Source organism: Sus scrofa, chromosome 1, assembly GCF_000003025.6.
Source record: "Sus scrofa isolate TJ Tabasco breed Duroc chromosome 1, Sscrofa11.1, whole genome shotgun sequence".
Lineage (NCBI taxonomy): Eukaryota > Metazoa > Chordata > Mammalia > Artiodactyla > Suidae > Sus > Sus scrofa.
The window spans coordinates 201,975,855-201,995,226 of record NC_010443.5 but is presented as its reverse complement, the minus strand read 5'-3'; the positions used below and the strand labels follow the sequence as shown (position 1 = coordinate 201,995,226).

General features: G+C 37.8%; 1 protein-coding gene across 10 annotated transcripts in view; it reads left to right on the top strand.

The window, feature by feature from the left end:
* FOCAD (focadhesin) overlaps positions 1-19,372 on the top strand; it is a 319,932-nt gene that overhangs the window by 263,698 nt on the left and 36,862 nt on the right. For all 10 annotated transcript variants that reach the window (XM_021063120.1, XM_021063095.1, XM_021063125.1 and 7 more), the window contains 7 exons: positions 944-1,091; positions 3,800-3,919; positions 5,350-5,472; positions 5,921-5,998; positions 6,754-6,825; positions 8,836-8,938; positions 10,829-10,909. In XM_021063120.1, coding sequence (XP_020918779.1) covers positions 944-1,091; positions 3,800-3,919; positions 5,350-5,472; positions 5,921-5,998; positions 6,754-6,825; positions 8,836-8,938; positions 10,829-10,909 — 725 coding nt within the window. The remainder of the gene's footprint in view (positions 1-943; positions 1,092-3,799; positions 3,920-5,349; positions 5,473-5,920; positions 5,999-6,753; positions 6,826-8,835; positions 8,939-10,828; positions 10,910-19,372) is intronic.

Sequence of the window (19,372 nt, the reverse complement as noted above, 5' to 3'; positions counted from 1 at the left end):
TTAAATGGATAGGTATTCTTTCAGGAGAATTGAGGCACAAAGCCCAAGATTCCAATTGAATTGTCACATGGGGTAACTTTTGACAAGCCTGTCATTTGTCCATTTTCTCTTCTGACCCAGTGGTACTCAGAGGGATCAGAGGGGAGAAGAGGATTAATGTCATTGTGCACACACAAATACACAGTTTCTTTGAGAAAGAAATTCCACTTGTTGAAGTTGACTAGGAAACATGAAGCACTTAGCAGTACTTCATAATCATGCCTTGCATTTATTCACCCACCCCCGCCTGAGTTATTAGTCAAATGTCCTCAGCTCATATGCTGAAATTGAGGCTTTTCTCTCCTTCTGCAGTTAATCATAGTGCAGGCAACACGGTTGTAGGGGGAGGAGCACAGTGGAGAGAAGACAGCAGCATTTCTTCCAGTGCAGAGATAGAACTGGTTTGACTACTTTCTAAGGCCTTCTCACTACAGAGTTTAAGTCAAACTATTTCATAAATTTGTTTGTTTTCCTTCAGTGGGTATATAGCGGACTTCTGTTTTGACATAAAGTCTGCCTTTTTTTTCTCCCTTTTGTGGCCGCACCCACAGCATATGTAAGTTCCCAGGCTAGGTCAAATTAGAGCTATGCTGCCGGCCTACACCACAGCCACAGCACCATCAGATTCGAGCCACTGAGCAAGGCCAGGGATCGAACCCGCATCCTCATGGATACTAGTCAGGTTCTTAACTGTGGAGCCACAATGGGAACTCCTAAAGGTTTACTTTTGATGGAAGGTATGTATGTGCTTGTGGGGGCTCATGGGATACACTTGTCCACCAGGCATCAGAATTAGGATCCAGTCATCTCACCTCAAACTGTAGAGCTCTGCTAACTCCCATGTTAAGGGAAGAGCAATGGTGTGGATTTCTTGTGGTTTTCACTCCTCTTTTTTGTATCCAAGCACGGGCTGTATCCTGGGAGTTGGACTCGTCCTATCCCTCATGAGCCAGAGCAGCCAAACAGAGTCTCGAGTCCATGTGGCAGCCTCCCTCCGGAAGCTCTCTGCCTACCTTGATGACAGCGGAAGCCAGAGCAGAACGTTTCAGGAGGTAGGACACAAAGGTTCCAGTGATCTTCCCTCTGCTGCCTTCTGTTTTCCTGTTGCTGCTTGTTATCTGTCTCTCATCTTTTGGCAACCCTGAAATTAAATTCTTCCTCAATTTTAGCTGGGCCAAGGAGAAAATCTGAGTGGCAAACAACCTATATTAGATCATAAGGTTTTCAAATAGTGTAGCCACTTAAATCAGCTCAGACTTAAATGTGGCATATAAGATAAGAGCCTTTAGTGAATACAAAAACCTAACTCAGCATCACTGGAAGGCAGTTTCTAAGAGCAGGCGCAATTTCTGGGGGGAAGGTTAAATGGAGATTTTTAGAATTAGGCTAAGCCAAATATAACTTTAAGAAATGGACAGGACGAAGCTTAAGAAACCGTGGATCGAAAAGGTCTTTTTTTTTTTTTTTTTTTAATGTCAGCTAGCATGAAAAATTATTGCAGAAATTCCCTTTACCACACTTAATGGAAATATTTTTCTGTGATGGTGCAGAAATATGCATAATTACAGCTCCTGTGTCCCGGTCTGTGTGTTGACTGCATGGAGCAGGACGTCTGGGGCATGGGTCTCTCTGTCCCAGGTGAAGCTGCGCTGCCTGCCTGGGCTCTTCTCTTTGGGAGGAGCCTGGGACGACCTCTTGGCCTGACCAGCTTCTCCCTCTCATTAGAGCAGATCCTATTTTCCCTCCGCCTGCCCATGAGCTATTGATGAGTGCATAATGGCTGCTGTGTTTTCCTGCTTGGCTCTTCTGCTTTCAGCAATAGGACTTGCCGAATCAGAGAATTTCTTTGGGGCACAGAGGGTTGAAGTTTTGTTCTAAGACAAGCACCACATTTCCATTTTTAAAGCGGAGCAGAGCACAATTTGAAAGTACATATTTTTTTGTTGTTGTTAAGCCAGAGTAGAAATGTATTCAAGAGGAGCAATTTGATTAATAAATGACAGCAAGGTTTTTATAACTGATGCATCTGTCTGTCTTGATTTAGAAGCTCCTGAGCAAGCAGTTTTCGTTTTTTCTCCCCTCTGATTTTTGCTATCAAATTTCTACCTTAGAAGCAGCCTCTTTTTTTCATCCTGTATTAGTGTTAGCAGTTGACTATTTCTATTTTGTCTTAACAGTGTCTTTGTAAGGGAAGGATCCATCAGGAAAATGCAAAGTAGCAGGGAAGGGTGATTAACCTTGATTTGGAGAAATTGAAGTTTAAATAGGTGGAGTAACTTGCTTAAGGTTACTTAGCCAGCCAACAGTCAATTTGGGATAGACACTTGAGTATTCTGTTTCTGCTCCCAACATTTTTTTAAATTTATAATTTGCTCATTCATTCATTTATCTATCTATCTGGTTGCTTTTTAAAAATCACATCAGTGGGAGTTCCCATTGTGGCTCAGCGGGTTAAGACCCTGCCACAGTGTCAGTGAGGATGAGGGTTCAATCCCTAGTCTCCCTCAGTGGGTTAAGGATCTGGCATTGCTACAAGCTGTGGCATAGGTCGCAGATCTAGCTCAGATCTGGTGTTGCCATGGCTGTGGCGTGGGCCATCAGCTATAGCTTCGATTTAATCCCTAGCCTGGGAACTTCCACTTGCTACAGGTACTGCTGTCAAAAGAAAAAAAAAAAGGAACCATGTCATAAAAAAAACAACAAAAAAATCCCACCAGTGCTGTGAAGTAAGTAGTATATTATCTGTTTCATATAATGTATCTGACTTTATTTTTTTTTAATTTTTTATTTTTTTGTCTTTTTTGTTGCTGTTGTTGTTGCTATTTCTTGGGCCGCTCCCGCGGCATATGGAGGTTCCCAGGCTAGGGGTTGAATCGGAGCTGTAGCCACCGGCCTACGCCAGAGCCACAGCAACGTGGGATCCGAGCCGCGTCTGCAACCTACACCACAGCTCACGGCAACGCCGGATCGTTAACCCACTGAGCAAGGGCAGGGACCGAACCCGCAACCTCATGGTTCCTAGTCGGATTCGTTAACCACTGCGCCACAACAGGAACTCCCCAAATGTATCTGACTTTAAAACCTGTATTCCATGTTCATTATGTTCCACTACTTCTACTAGGGAATCTTAATGTTGCAGTGTTTCACTTCTTTGAATTTCCTCTCTTGTTTGGCCTTGGATCAGAGCACATGGCCATTAGTAGTATCCACTGGTGATGAAAGTCTGCTTCTACCATTAAGGAAACTTTTTGATGAAAAGTCCAAAGACTCGGGTTTGAATCTTGCCTCCAGCACTTAACTAGCTATGTATAATTGAGTCTCAAAGTTTTATCCATAAACTAAGTATAATGGCACCCATCCCATAATATCGTAATGACATAGAATGTAAGTTAGGTAGCATAACAATGCCTGGTCTGTGGTAGGTATATTTGTTTTGTTTTGTTTTTTGCTTTTTAGGGTTGTACCTGTGGCATATGGAGGTTCCCAGGCTAGGGGTCAGAGCTATAGCTGCTGGCCTACATCACAGCACAGCAACACGGGATCCTTAACCTACTAAGCAAGGCCAGGGATCGAACCCGAATCCTCATGCATACTAGTTGGATTCGATTCCACTGTGCCACAAGGGGAACTCCCTGTTTTGGGTATATTTGAATGCAGTCCTTGTCCTGGGGTAAGTTTGACAAAATATTCATGTCTCCTAAACTGTGCTCTTTTATTTTCACTCATGAAGAAACATTTTTCTGCTGTCTTTTCTTCTCAGGTCCTTGCCTATACCCTGAGCTGTGTATGTACATCTGCATTCAGTGCCGGAATTATTGAGTCTGTGGAGGCTGAAGATATTATGAACAAGCTTCGACTGTTAGTGGAGAACAACCAACAGGTTGGAATGCATGTCCTGGTTATTCCTCTGGGGGTTTCAGGCTACCATTAAGTCCTAATTCTGATTTACTCTAAAATAGACTCTAATGAGATGCGTTTTGTGCTCAGAACTGAGGACCTGCTAACTCTTTTCTTGTCTTACAGCCATAGCCATAGACATCTTTTTCTCTCTTTATCCATTATAGACATCTTTGCTTGTTTGTTTGGTCTGATTATGAAAGTCTTTTCTTTCCCGCCAACTATTGCTCTGTATTTATAAAATCACACACACAAAAAGGTGACTAAGGTATATGAGAATATCTCATAAAGCCAAAGACAAAAATTTGTTAAGATATGAATATATAATCTGATAAAGTCAAACCTTAGCAAATTCAAGACAGAATCCACTCATGACTGAATATATAGGAAAATATAGATAGTTACAAATTAAATGAAATACCCTTAAATTGTTCCCTCTGAAATATTAGTCAACCTTAAAAAGGAAGGAAATTCTGACATTTGCTATAACATGACCTCAAGGACATTGTGCTAAGTGAAATAGGCTCATCACACACAAAAAAGCCCTGTATGATTCTGCTTATATAAGGTACTTAGAGTAGTCAAAAGCATGGAGACAGAAAGTAGAATGGTGGTTGCCAGGGGCTGAGGGAAGAGGAATGGCAAGTAGTTGTTTAATGGGCACAGAATTTCAGTTTTGTAAGATGAAGAGAGTTAGAGATGGGTGGTAGTTAGCGATGGTTGCACCGTAATATGAATGTACTTTGTACCACTGAACTGCACCCTTAAAAATGGTTAAGATGGTAAATTTTGTATTAAGTGTATTTTATCATAATTTTTAAAAATTGGAAATTACAACTGCTCCAGAAATTTCTCATTTGTATTTTGTTTGCTTGAGTGTTTGGTTTTTAGATTTCCCTAGAGTCTTGATATTAGCCATAGTGGGTTATTGCAGGATTCAGTTCAGGTTTTAAGCTTATGTTATATTGTATTGTTACTATTTAATGATTATATGCCTGCTCACTTACATTCAGAAAAGATTCTGCAAACACAAAAATGTAGAAGTTTGTGTATGCTGTGTTCTTTATAGGACATTGTCTCCTCCATTGGGAGTTGACTGGACTTGGGTGATTTACCTTGGTATTTTTACCCTAACTTCTTAGAATTTGGATTGTTTGACCAAGTCAATCAATAATGCATTATTCTTTTCCTAAAATAATCCACTTACTGAAGCTAAATTCCTTACAATTAGACTGCAGTTTTTATTGCAAACCAGTCTAGATTTTAAAAATCTGCAAAACTCTGATTTTCAGATGCCAATAGAATGTGTCTGTAGGAAAGGGAACCCCTGGAAGTGCTTGTGATGTTGTACGTGAACATTCCTAATCTATGCTGTTCTTTTTCTCACCTCTTTAAAAAATTTATTTCTAACAGACTTCAGGTTTTGCTCTGGCATTAGGAAATGTAGTTCATGGCTTGTCGGTATGCGGACATGGAAAAGCTGAAGACTTGGGCAGCAGACTGCTCCCTGCCTGGATCAAAATTGTCCTAACACAGGTAGAAGGCACCTCCTGCATGTTATTTTATATTTTTATAAAGGAAAAAGAACTACTTTATTGGACCATTTATAGGTGCTGCCAAAATATATAGCTTAACCATAAAAGAATAGGTAATTTCCAATGAAAGAGACACATGTACTTTTAATGCCTTATAAATGATCCATCCTGTTAACCATTATAGTTTTATTTAACTCGCTGTTTTGTCAGTGTTTTAATTTTAAAACGACATTGTGGTTTTGAAAAATGATAAAACCACCTATGATCTCACAACTTTAACCTGTTACTTTGTTCAAGTTGGCTTCCATTCTTGGTTCAGTGACACAGTTTGCGTTAACCCTACAGATTTAGTACCATTTTCACCATTTGTTTCACTACAGTGTAATTTTTATTAAATTCAAACCCAAGGGCTGTTTCCCTCATGACATATTCTGATGCTTTGTTTTCAGGGCGCTCCCACAATGCTTTGTTTGGCAGCTCTTCATGGCATGGTGGCCTTGGTAGGCTCTGAAGGGGATGTAATGCAGGTAAAAAAGGGGGTGGTGATGGTGGAAGAAGAAACCTAAATGCGTACATAGTTACAGCAAGGAGAGAACACCCAATATCTCAGTGTGTGCTCATGATAATGGTTACACTGGGCTTTCTAGTGCCTTTATATGTTGAAATTTGCTCTTGGCCAAGAATTCTTTCTATAGAGATTTGTTCCATATTTTATTTGGCTTGTAGGAATTAAACCTAGTCAACTTACATACTTTCCACAAAGTTCTCTGCCTGAGAAAAGTGATATTAGATCATAAGAAATTTCAAAAATTCGTAAGAAATTCAAAAAAAAAAAAAAAAAAAAAAAAAAAAAAAAAAAAAAAAAAAAAAAAAAAAAAGAAATTTCAAAAAAAGAAATTCCATTTTGCATCTGTAACATTTAGGTTTAAATATATATAATTATGTTCTCACTTTAAAAGGCTTTCTAGTATGGGTAAATTTTAAAATGCTTTATATGTATGTGTAAATTTATAAGTGCTTCTAAGGGGTTCCTTTATCTATACAGTAAAAGTTTATTAAGTGACTGCCGCATGCCACACTGAACTGTTTCTAGGAAGTCAGTGATTAAATAAGGCCCTGCCCTCAAGGAGCTCTCATAGCTTTTGTTTTTGAAATACAAGGACATACTCATAAATTATTCCACAGGTTATGATAGCTATGAGCAATGACAGCCCATACACTGGGAATATCATTATTTACTTTTGGGGGCATGCGGGGTGGGTATTTCTCCTTTTTCTTTCAGCTGAAGTCAGAAATCATCCAGTCCTCTCATTTTCAAGGCAGACTTAATGAAGTCATTAGAACTTTAACTCAGGTGAGAAGAAGGATTTAAAACCCTTAAGATACTCCCCTTTGTTCTCTCTCTCTCTCTCTCTCTCTTTTTTTTTTTTTTTTTTCTCTTTCATGATACAAACTGCTTTATTTAGAAAGTAGGAAAAGCTCTAGTTATTCACGGTGAGTTCAAGGGACATTCAAGAATGGATCATGGCCTGGCATTAGCTGACATACATAAGCCACCTCTGGAAAAAGGAAAGCTGGCAATTTTTTGAGTTAATCTAAGTGGACATCAGTTTTCCTTAAAAATTAAAACCTGACCCTTCCCTCAGGATAAGGAAAAATGGAAGGCAATCAAAGGGCAGAGCAGGTACTTAAGCAGAATGGTCAACAGACACTAGTTCAGATGTCACTTGTAAAAAAGTTTGGAAAATTATTGTCAGCATTATCCTTGATTAAAGAATAAATATGTTCATCTGCTGAGAAATGATTTTACATTTGGGTTTTTTTTTATTTTAAAAAATTATGACATTTATTGCATAAACTTAAAAGTACAGAATGAAAGAAGCTGAAAAAAATATCACAGATGGTCCTCCCAACCTGAAGCAATATAAGATTTGGTCATATTTCTTTTCAGTCATTCTTTTCTCTGCATAGTTGTATTCTTACCATATGTAGAACTTTGCAGGGGGTTTTTTGTGGGGTTTTTGTTTTTGTTTTTGTCTTTTAGGGCCTCACCCATGGCATATGGAGTTTCCCAGGCTAGGAGTAGAATCAGAGCTATAGCTGCAGCCACAGTGACGTGGGTTCTGAGCTGCATCTGCGACCTACACCACAGCTTATGCAACACTGGATCCTTAACCCATCGAGCAGGGCCCGGGATCGAACTCGCATCCTCATGGATGCTAGTAGGGTTCATTACCACTGAGCCACAATGGGACTCCATCAGATGTAGAACTTTGTATCCTGGGCTTTTCACTTGGCATACTTGTTTTCATTCTTGCAGAGTATAGCTGGTTATAATACTCAGCACATAAAGAAGTTGTAGCGATTTCATGCTTTTAAAAGCAAACATAAATCTCTGAAGAGAAGAAACTCTTTTGTATGAATGAATATGAATAGTCTCAAAAAATTGTACTGAAACTTGAGTTGTTATAACTTGAGGAAAAATCTATAAATGAAAACGATTATTTAAAACATATTATGGAATTCCCATCATGGCACAGTGGTTAACAAATTCAACTAGGAACCATGAGGTTGCGGGTTCGATCCCTGCCCTTGCTCAGTGGGTTAACGATCTGGCGTTGCCGTGAGCTGTGGTGTAAGTCACAGACGCGGCTTGGATCTCGTGTTGCTGTGGCTCTGGCGTAGGCCGGTGGCTACAGCTCCAATTAGACCCCTAGCCTGGGAACCTCCATGTGCCGCAGGAAGCGGCCCTAGAAAAGGCAAAAAGACAAAAACAAAAACACGTATTATTATAATCAACAAGAACCTACGGTATAAGCACAGGGAACTCTACTCGGCATTCTCTGATAACCTATATGGGAAAGGAATATGAAAAAGAATGGATTTATGTATAATTGAATCACTTTGCTGTACACCTGAAACTAACTCAACTATACTTTAATAAAAATAAAAATTTTTAAATAAAAATTTTTTTAAATCCTATTATGAATGATAACACAGTGATAGAGCATTATTTAAAGAGAGCAAAATAGTATCTCCTCCTGCTTTTAAAGGTATTTTAGTCTTAAGCAACTATCAGCTCTTTTTACTCTTTTCCCATTTTTTGAAAATTCATTTAGACCAGTCTCAGTGAAGCCACTAGTACCTTCTATCATGACTCATTCATTCATTCAGCAACGCTTGTTGATCACCTCTGTGTCCCACATTTAGTTTACTAAACAGGTGCTAGTACATCTTGTCATAGAACTTCCCTTACCAGCCAAGCTACCACCTCATACAAAACTAGTGACATCCTGTCAGCGGCCCTTTATTGAATGGAATTTGGATCTTGCCCCATCATTGAACTGTTACATTTCATCCATAGGTCATCAGTGTGTCTGGGGTGATTGGTCTTCAGTCAAATGCAATCTGGCTTCTAGGACATCTTCATCTGTCTACTCTGTCCTCAAATCAAAGTAGAACCTCAGGTAAGATTGGACTCATAGAACCCAGGAGCCAGGAGGTGGGATTGCTGATACGGGGCTACGTGCATAATTAAGGGTGTTAGTTCTCCAGCCATCCCTGTTTGACATCAGAGGAAAATGGGCTATGGAGAAGCCTCCTGACTTTCCCAGGGTCACAGCAGTAAGTGGTAAACACAGGGTTTACCAAAGCCCATGGTTTTTTCACTCTTCCTCTCTGCCTTCCTTAGCGAGCAGTGTAAACACTGAGTCTAACTCCGTATTTCACAAATGAAGAACCTGAGACTCAGAAAGATTGCATGATTTGCATACAAATTTAGTGAGAAATCCAGAAACTAGGAATTATATCCTTGAATCTTGGAACAGAATTCCTTTTATTTTACTAGATGTAAGCATGGTTAGTATATTCATATTTCACTAAAAGACTCTTCATGTATAGCTGGAGTCCTTCTGGCCCCTGCTTTTGAAAAAAGTCATTGGGTAAGTATTTTTAAAGATGCGTATCTCCTTGGCCTTAGAATTAAAATCCTAGGTCTTCATGTAATAAGGCTTTTTCTATTTCTAGCTTTTTAATAAAAACAATAAAAATATTTGCAATTCCCAAGTGCTTAATTTACATTTGTACTTGGAAATTTTCTAGGGAAAGCATCATTGTAATGCACTGGGACCTATATCTGCTCCTTGCTCTTTAGAGAATTTTGACCACTGGCTCTCTTGGACCCAGGCCAGAGAGGTTTAAGTACCAAAGATTCCTCATTAAAACCTAGCTTCACATATCCCCTGACAGGTAGTCTATGGACAGCATTACCATGAGTGTGGGCCACTATAATTACTATTTCCCTCACTTCCAATCTCTCCTTAGCTGTAGAAGTAGGACATTGTTCCACAGCATTCTCAACATAATGAACTAAAGACAACTGGATGCTGTCATAATAAAATTGGAAAAAAGAAAAAAAAAAAAAAAACCTAGTCACTTGGAAACCCTTGGTAATGCTAATTTTGAAGGTCAGTGCTCTCATAATGTCCCAGTAAAAAATAGCACGTTTATATCAGGCTTTTGCTTTTCCATGTACCCCATAGTACAATAAATTAAAAGCCTATGCTTTTTTACATAGGCTTTTAGTTATTGTACTACGGGGCACATGGTCTGGCCCATATATACTCAAGGCAGATTGTAGTGAATCATCTTACACCCAGGTTCTTTGGAGCAAAATCTGGAAAAGTACAGCTACTTGTTTCTGATGGAATTTTCCAGTTGAGCCATTTATCCCAGCAAAAACCATCTCATGAAACAATTATGGGCAACTAGGAGGAAAAGAATCTAGGAAACTCCCAAGACTCAACTAGCATAAATGTCACTGCTTCACTGTTCCAGGTCAGCAGCCACATCTGGTTATTTGCACGTATTGGTCACATAGAGGTCCCTGCCTTATGAAGTGAGAGACTGGCTGCTATTAATACTGATTGATGTATGTCCATGGTTCATATTTCTGATTCAGGATACACTGAAATGGCCCAGAGAATGGTGGTCTCAGCCTCAAAGCCTAGTAAACTCCTGGCTGACACGAGAAGGTCACTGGATCTGGGCTTATTGATGTCCCAGATGGGCAAAGATTTTTTTTAACCACTTAAGAAAAATTTTCATCCTCTGTGGTTTTTCAGCCTCCTCTGAATTTGCCACTGTTTTAGATTTGCTTGCCTAACCTAAGTGATTACTTCAAGGCCAGTCACTTAATCTAATAGAATTAGTTGCAACCACAGAGTATTGTTCTGAGATTAATGGCATAAACATCTCCTCTTTGTCTCTAGTTTGATATGGCAGCATGAGATCATTATCTTTCCTTCATTAGTCCCGCCAAGTTCACTGGTTAATTTGATCATTTTCTGTCTCCACAGTTCCTACTGACTATTGCTATTTGCCTGAAAGCAGTTTTATTAGAGCAGCCATTGGCTTCTTCATTACAGGAGGAAAAAAAGGCAAGTGAGCACATTTCTTGAACTCTATCATTCTTTATATATGTTAAGTTCATGTACCCTAAGCGGGCTTCTGTAGAATTAAACAAGACAAACCTGAAGGGGTGAATATTTTCTTCTGCTAGATCATCTCTGCAGTAGAGGTGACTAGGAAACCAGTTATACTAAGTGGACATAAACATACACACTGAGTAGCCTCTTGGGATCTCCATATCTGACCTTGAGAGGGCATGTGAATACCTTAATCTTCCTTTTGGCCATTTCGAAAGTATAACACACATCACTCTTTTTTTTTTTTTGGATCAATTTCAAGGGAGTGTGACCTAAAAAAAAAAAAAGAAAACACACACTGGTGTAGTTTGTTTTCCAGGACTAGATTTGAAAGTATATCTCCTCCCTGAACCCCTGAGAACACTCTGTGGTGTTGGGATCACTGGCTCTGGTTCTTACTTTTAACTTGTGTTCTTTTTCTCAGCAACAGTGGTCTTTTTGTGATTCTTGGTTGCTGCCACAATGTTAGAGCACAGGCGACCTAAAGACAGAGACTGAGTGCCTTTTGTTTTTAACTGGAGCCAAAACAATGCCACAGATGTTGTTAAGTAAATGTTCTTTAATGACACACACCCAAGCTGAAGGTGTTGTGGAACAAGTATCATGTAATGTTCTTTCCTTGATGTTTACTAGTTCATTCTTTGCTGGGCTGATTATGTCAGTCTGGGCAAAGCTAGTACCTGTATTACAAGATCATCCCAATTTTAGAGGGAAAAAAAGTTTTTAAGCACATTAAAATGAAGACATGCAGAGGAAGCAAGTTTGATTAATGACAGTCACAAAAGAATAAAATCATATCATTGGAAGGGACATTAAAGGTCATTTCTGTTGTCTAATTTCCCACTGGGTATGGTAATCCCTGGAGCTTCCAGGTTATAAACTACTTTTATAGCTTGGAGATGAATTCCTTTTGTTTCTAGGGACCTAGAAATTGTGTTATTGTCCTAGGGTTAACTGTTAGTGCAACTTGCTTTTACATATCCTTAGTAAAAATTGGCATAAGTTTATTTTGTTGTATAAGCTATGTTTATATATGAGCATGTCATATATTACACATAATGTGGAGTTAATTGTTTATGTTAACATAAATTAAGTCTATTTAAAGTAGATATCATAACAGAGATGCCTTCTAGTAAGAAATTGAATTCCTACTAAAATTTCCATGGCTAGAATAATTCTAGGAATATATATATGTACACATATATGGCTCTTTTTTTTGTTACTTTGCTCACTGGTATCTTACATAATTTTCAGTGATGATAATGTGAAATATTTCCATGAGAAATAAAATAAAAATTCTTAAGGCCAAATAAAAGATAAGCTCTTTTTCTTTTCTAGTGAATAACCTGTCATTTTTGGCTCCCTAGGTACATATTTCTTGGCTGAAATGAATTTTCTCTGAATCTTGTGGGAAATTCTGGGTTAGATTAAATGTAACCTTTTTTATGATTACACAGTCATGGCACAACAGACAATAGTCTGCTCTAAGGCTGAAAAATCAGGTGGAACTGACATTAGAAATGTCATATACAACCTTCCTGAAAGCGATTTTAAAACAAATAGCAAAGTATTAAAAAATGCCATGTTACAAGTCAGATTTGGGGCGTTTTCAGGTTGTGGGAGAGGGCTGCCTTCTTGTCAGGTTTGCTGCCTAGACTCAGAGGAGAATCTATTCAGCCTTACCCATTACTAATGATGACCCCAAAGGAATGGAGGCCGTGGGAGGCTGACCTCCGCCTCAGAAGCCCATTTACAAAAACAAAACCAGACCCTGCTCTCTGGGTCTAAATGGGATGGCCAAATGCGGAGGTGTGCATGCAAACGAGTGTTTTCTTCTTCAATATGCCCAGCTCATTTGAATTTTAATAACTCTCTTCTGAAGCAGCTTTTGAGTTGAAATGTCTGGATGTCACTCACCAGAGCCCAGTGGGGCTGCTGATAGGAAGGATGACAACTTTGGGGAGCTCTTTTGAGAAAGAAATGGCTTGAGAGAATAAAAATCATGTTGGGCATAGGCGGAAGAGAGAGAACTTTAGGGATGACATGGCTTCATCGCCTCTGTGTGCTGTTTAACAAATAACTCATGAGAAGAAAAAAAACGTGATGAGCTATCCCTGATCCACGCTTGGGCCTGGCTGAGATTGGACATCATGGTCTCAATTTTAGCCAATCAGATTTGAGACAGTGAATCTATTAATCTGCTTTCTAATGTTTAGGGCTTTTCTCATTTTAGATACTCATTTCAATACTCAGTGATTAGAATGTACCAGATGATCATAGCATCCATTCCATCATACAGGCGTACATTTTAAAACCATGCCCAAGAGATGAAATTCCTTCTAGTTTTAAAAGACATCCTTTAAAAAAAAAAAAAAAAAAAAAGACATCCGTTAATAGTTTAGAATGAAACTGGGTTTTTTGGGTTTTTTTGCTATACCTTATAACATTTTCTTTTCTTCCCTAATAGCCCTGGCTACCTTCTAGCAGACACATTGTTTGTCATCGTCATAATCTATTCCTCTGGATATTTCTTGGCTGTGCTAGGCTTAAATTTTCCTTAGAATCTAATTTCTTCTATCATGGAATTTTTTTTCCTCTTAAGGTCCTCTAAATTTTAGCTTTTATTTTTGCTTCCTTTCTATTCACTTATTCTTTTTCCTACTTTCTGATCTTTCTTTTTTCTTAACCTCACAACATATACAGATTTCATCAACTTTTTTTTATAAAACACATATATTAAAAGTATTTAATAAAAGTAATCATTGATTTTGGGTGATAACATTACTTGTTTCTACCTAATAATTTAGGGTTCTTTTCCTTACCATTCTCTTGCTTGGAAAAGTGACTTTCTAGTTTTATTTTTTTCTATCAAGCTTTAAAATTTACCATAAGAAGTATTATTTGAGAAAAGTATATTTAAATCCTTGTAATAAAGTCATTATGAATGGCATTTCCTTCTTGATATGAATTCATTGGTCAGGTATTTGAGTGTGCAAATATTGAGTTTGTGCATAAACTATACATGGGTATATTCTCAATTGATCATTTTTGGATTATTAGCATGAGATGTAATTGTTGATGAGTCCAGCCAAAAGAGAAGAATTAGTGATCTCTGAGTGTAGAATAAATAATATGAGAAAGCTGTCCTACTTTTGTGATAAAATTCTGGAGTTGGTTGCCAAAATGTGTAATTTTAATGTATTTTAATTTAGTAATAATTTACCTATACAATTCTATAAAAAAATTAAAGTTGGAAATGAATACATGTATACAACACTAAGTTCAAAAATGATATAAAGAAGAAAAAAAGAATCTCCTATAACCTTACCACCTAGAAATAGCCTCAATAGATAGATGCTCCAGTATGTGTCCTTCTAAATGTGTGTATTATATTAATATTGAATCATAAAATGTATACTGTTTTATTGTATTCTTTAAATTTTAACAAATTTCCATGTAAATGGACATAATGATGACCCATCTCCTGCAAAAGGAAGGTTGGGAAGTGTGAAAAGTATCCTTGCATCGCTTTCTAGACAGTTGTTAATAGGATATGTTGTAAACATCATAAAAATGTTTGAAAGGAAAAAAGTCATCAGTTATCTCATGATTTCTAATAACTATTATTGTTTTTGAATTTTACTTTTTAATTTGTTGCTTTTATGTACACACAATTTTTATGTTTCCCAGTATACTTATACTTTGTGTTTTTAACTTAATATTATATCATAAATATTGCTTTATTTTTCTTGTATCTCCAGAGTTATTATTTTTAACTGACTGGTAAAATATTCCATCAAGTTGATAAATCACAATTAACCCATTCTCTATCAGTCATTGAAAATTTTTCCATTATAGAGAACATCATTAGGCGTGTAGCTTTCTCTCTTTTGCTTTTACTTTCCTTAGGATAAGTTTATTAGTGGGCAAGGGTCTGAGGATTTGATGACTATGGCGATGGCATGGCCTCAACCCTCTTCAAAAGGGTTGTCCTGGGTTTTAGTACCACAGCTCTGTATGAATACGCAGAGCTTCATATGGTAGTGGTTAAAAGCATGGGAGCCAGACTGCCTGGGTTCGTATCCCACTTAGACTGCTTACTGGCTGTGTCTCTTTAGACAAGCTGCTTAAGTCTATAAGCCTCAATTGCTTCTGTAAAGTGGAGAAAATAATCGAATCTTCTTTCTAGAGTTTTTGTAAGGATTATGAGTTTATGAGTCACTTTATGTAGCAGTGCTTAGAAAACAAAGAGTAAACCCTTTCTAGTTATCATATTACAAAGCAAACCATCATATAGATAAACAAATGACTGTAATAAAAGCCACGCAGGTGTAAAATGATACCTTAAGACTACTTTAATTTGCATTCATTGCCAGAAGGAATGAGGATTTTTGTATGTGTTTACTATTAGAGATGTGGTTTCTTTTTTAAATTAAATGTTAGACTTTCAAAAAAAAAGTTTTTTAACTTTTTGTTTTAAAATAATTTAATGCTTACCAAAAAAAAAAAGAAAACAGCCAGAGAATGCCTATACTCTGTTCACCCAGGGACCCTATTCAAGTTTCACTGACAATCAAATGATGTCTTTAGCAGAACAAGAATTTAATCCAGAATGTCACTCTGTGCTTACTTGTCATCTCTTCTGTCCATCTCAATCCAGAACAGTGTTTCATTTCAGTCATTCTTTGTCTTTTATGACTTTAAACTTATTTTAAGGTCAGAATCCGGTTATTATTATAGGGCATTTTTTCTATTTGGGTTTGCCCGGTGTTCCTCATGTGAGGGTCAGGGCAAACATCTTTGGCAGGAGTGTCACAGATGTGGAGCCCTGCTTTTCTCACTGCATCCCGTAGAGTGTACCTGATGTCTGTCTTGATCACTTGGATAAGGTGATAGCTTCCAGGTTTCTCCTGTATAAAGTTTCTCCTCTTTATCATCAAGAAATATTTTGTGTGAAGATACTTAGAGACTTTATGAGTATCCCATTCTCATTTTGGCCCATTAGTTTGGATATCCATTAATGTTTTCTGAATTCATTATTACTATGATGACTGCCAAAAGGTGAATCTTAAAATTTCATTATTTCATTTACATGTTTTAGTAAGTATTCCGCTATAGGAAAAAGCTGTCTGCTCCTTCTCTCCCTCCTCATTTCTTCCGTCCTTCCTTCCTTTCTTTCTTCCTTCCTACCTTACAATATGGACTACTAAATTCCTGCTGTATTTAATTTTTTTGTTATTCAATTATTCATTATTTTGATCCTCAGATTGTTCCGGATTAGATCAGTAAGAGACTCTTGAAGTTGATTCTCGTGTCCTTATGACATTCTTTGAATACTTCCTTTTCTTTGTGGCATACAAAGATGCTCTAGGTTCATTTTGTGTTATTCTCAGCCCTTAATAACCAGGTAACTCAAGTTTCTTTTAGTGGAGAATGATATTTAGAAGCCAGAATCTAGGTACAGAGTATTCATTGCAGGTGGGGTAATCAACTGCTGCCAGTCCTTTTCAGCGGAAATTCTCTCTCTCTCTTGCTCTTGCTTTCTCACTCTCATATATCTATATTTATTTGTACATCTAGCTACATATATTGAAAACTGCAAGTTCACACCAATATCTCCAATTGAACATCACAGGCTTCCTTCTGCATAGGATGTGCTCTCCCTTTTCCTATTTGTTACTTTCTTTGCTCACTGTAAGAAACCTGGCTCCCATTATTCTCAATATGTTTGCCACAGCCCTGCTCAGGCTGCCTTCCTCTCTCTCAAGCACTAGGCAGCCATTGTGCTTGTCAGCCTCCCTGGTGTTAACAGGTTCAGGGATGTTTTTCCTTCTGATAACTCTGGATGTTATTGAAATATTTGGTCTTAAGATAGAACATCCTACCAACTCTTAATATCTGACTGATCTATCAGAATCATGAACCATCTTCAACAACTATCTTGATTGCGGAGTAGTTTCTGGCAAGGGGCTAAGCATCTCTTAGTCCACAATATGCCATGCTCTCATTACCTCTACCTGTGTTTGTCTAGAAAAAATCATACTCATCTTTTCCATCTTGTTTTAGACATCCTTTCCTCAGTGGGGGACAAGGGAAGATTCCCTGATGTTCCCAGATTAGTTTAGATTTCCTATTCTTTCCTCTATGTTTTTCATAGTACTTTACGTATGTGTAATTTTTGGCCTAATTATTTGTGATTCTTTGTTTAAAATCTTTCTTTCCCATTAGACTATAATTTCCTCAAGGGCAGGAAGAACATCTGTATTTGTCCTAAATGTTTAGTACAGAGTACTTGGTATGTTATAGTTTTCAAATATTTGTTGATCTGCTTTAATCATACACACACACACACACACACACACACGATATGCATTGCCTCTAAACAACGCTAAAGATGGAGAAGCTAAAGGTATATCCATAGTGTGCCAACAGAATGCTGGTGGTGGGGAATAGACACACCAGAGGCTATTAGCCTACTTGTTGCCAGACTTTTCCTATAGGAGTTACACATATGCATTATAGCACTGAGATCTGATCCTCTGTGTAGCCAATGTGTGATAATGGGTTCTGTTGTAATGCATTATGTTCGGATATGCCATTTATATCAGGGTTCTTTGAGGCTGTCAAATGTATGAGGGATTTAAAGCAACTTTGTATCTGGATTTTGAAACATCTGGATCCTTTTACCAAGTATTCGTAGGCCTTCTCAGTTTCAAATCCATTGTCTGTAAAGCATTCCAGTATTTCTTTTTATCTGAGAGACTTGTTTAAAAGGCAAAACATTGTAATAAGGGAACTGGTCAATCACATTGCCTAAATTTTTTTTTTTTTCTCAAATATGGAAGTTCCTACACCAAGAATCGAATCTTTGACACAGCGATGACCTTAACCAACTGTGCTGGGCTAGAGATCGAACCTGCACCTCAGCAGTGACCCCAGCTGTTGTAGAGACAATGCTGGATCCTTTAACCTGCTGCGCCATAGCAGGAACTCCTAGATTTGGATCCTTGTGTCCATTGCTAAAAGTCTCTAGGAAAGGAACCAAGTGACTCTGTTTTCCCATTTTAGGCCTCCCTCACTCTCTATACCTCCCCCCAAATGCTTGGAACTGCCATGTATTTTCTCCATTCCTAACAGCTACTATGATTTCTTTCATTCCACTTAGTGTCAGAGTTAGTTCCCTACAAATATAGTGGAAAATATTGTGTGATTCAAGTTGTGCTCATCAGTACTAATTCTCCACTTTTTTTTTTGAAGTGGAAAATGTGTTGCGTTATATCACTTAACTTGACTTCCACCCCTGTGTTCCATTTTACTAGTTCTCCTTATTTCTGACTCTTACTTGTATATTGGGTCAATTAAGAGTATAGAAGCAACATGTACAGTGTGTAGATAGTATTGTGCAGTTACTGTCAAAAGTTGTATTGTCCTATCAAGAGAAGGCTCATTGTCTAAGCAATAAAAAGTCTGGAAAATGGTCATATTTCAAATTGGGTCATGGTATTGGAGGACAGGTTGAATGTCTTTTCTGATTCTCTAGATCTTCTGGAAACTGCAAAATTTCTGTAGTGAATTCTATAAAAGGAACTGGAACAAAATTTTAGGTGATCTCAAAAACACTTGATCTGAGAAAAAAAATTTTAATAGAAATCTGCTTATGAATTGAATGATTTCCAATGTAGAATTATATTTGTGTTCTTAATAGGAGAGAAGAGTGATTCTATGCCCGGATATTTACTATACTGTCTGCCAGGTCATCAGGCTATTTCTATGACTCGTGAACCAAAAGGACTCCAAAAGTGCAGCTTAAATTTTTGTTGCTATTGTTTTATGAAATCAAAGACTTCAATTCGCGGTCAGTTTTTTTGTGTGAGCAGTTGCCACATGGATACGATCAGTATAGAGTTATGGGAGTACTTAACCAGTTGATTCCTGTCACAGTATTTTTATTTTTATCACTACTGGTCTTTGCCTCTTTGTCCTCTCACTAGAATGTAAGCTCCATGAGCATAATGATGTATTCTTCCCTGTTCAACACTATCTGCACTGTCTGGAACAGTGCCTGGAAACTAATAGATACTCACTTAATGGCTGAATGAGTGAACAAGTTTATGAATATATTTACCTTTTGGAAAGAAATTCTTCTCCTTGGGATAGCAATGGTTAACTCGATAATATTTCTGCACTCCTAGTACTGCAAGTCAAGGTGGAATAGAAATAAAGCTTCAGTTACTGTTAATGCAGCCTAGAAGAGTGGCAGGTGTGTTGAGCTTTTAACATTTTCAAAAGGAAAAAAAAAAAAAAGTGTTTGTTGGAGAGGGGAGAACATCATTGGAAGGCACACTGGCTAGTTTTACCTCCCCAGGTTGGCAGAGGCAAAGGTAAGGAAGGAGGTTTGTTGGTGGCTTAGCTTAA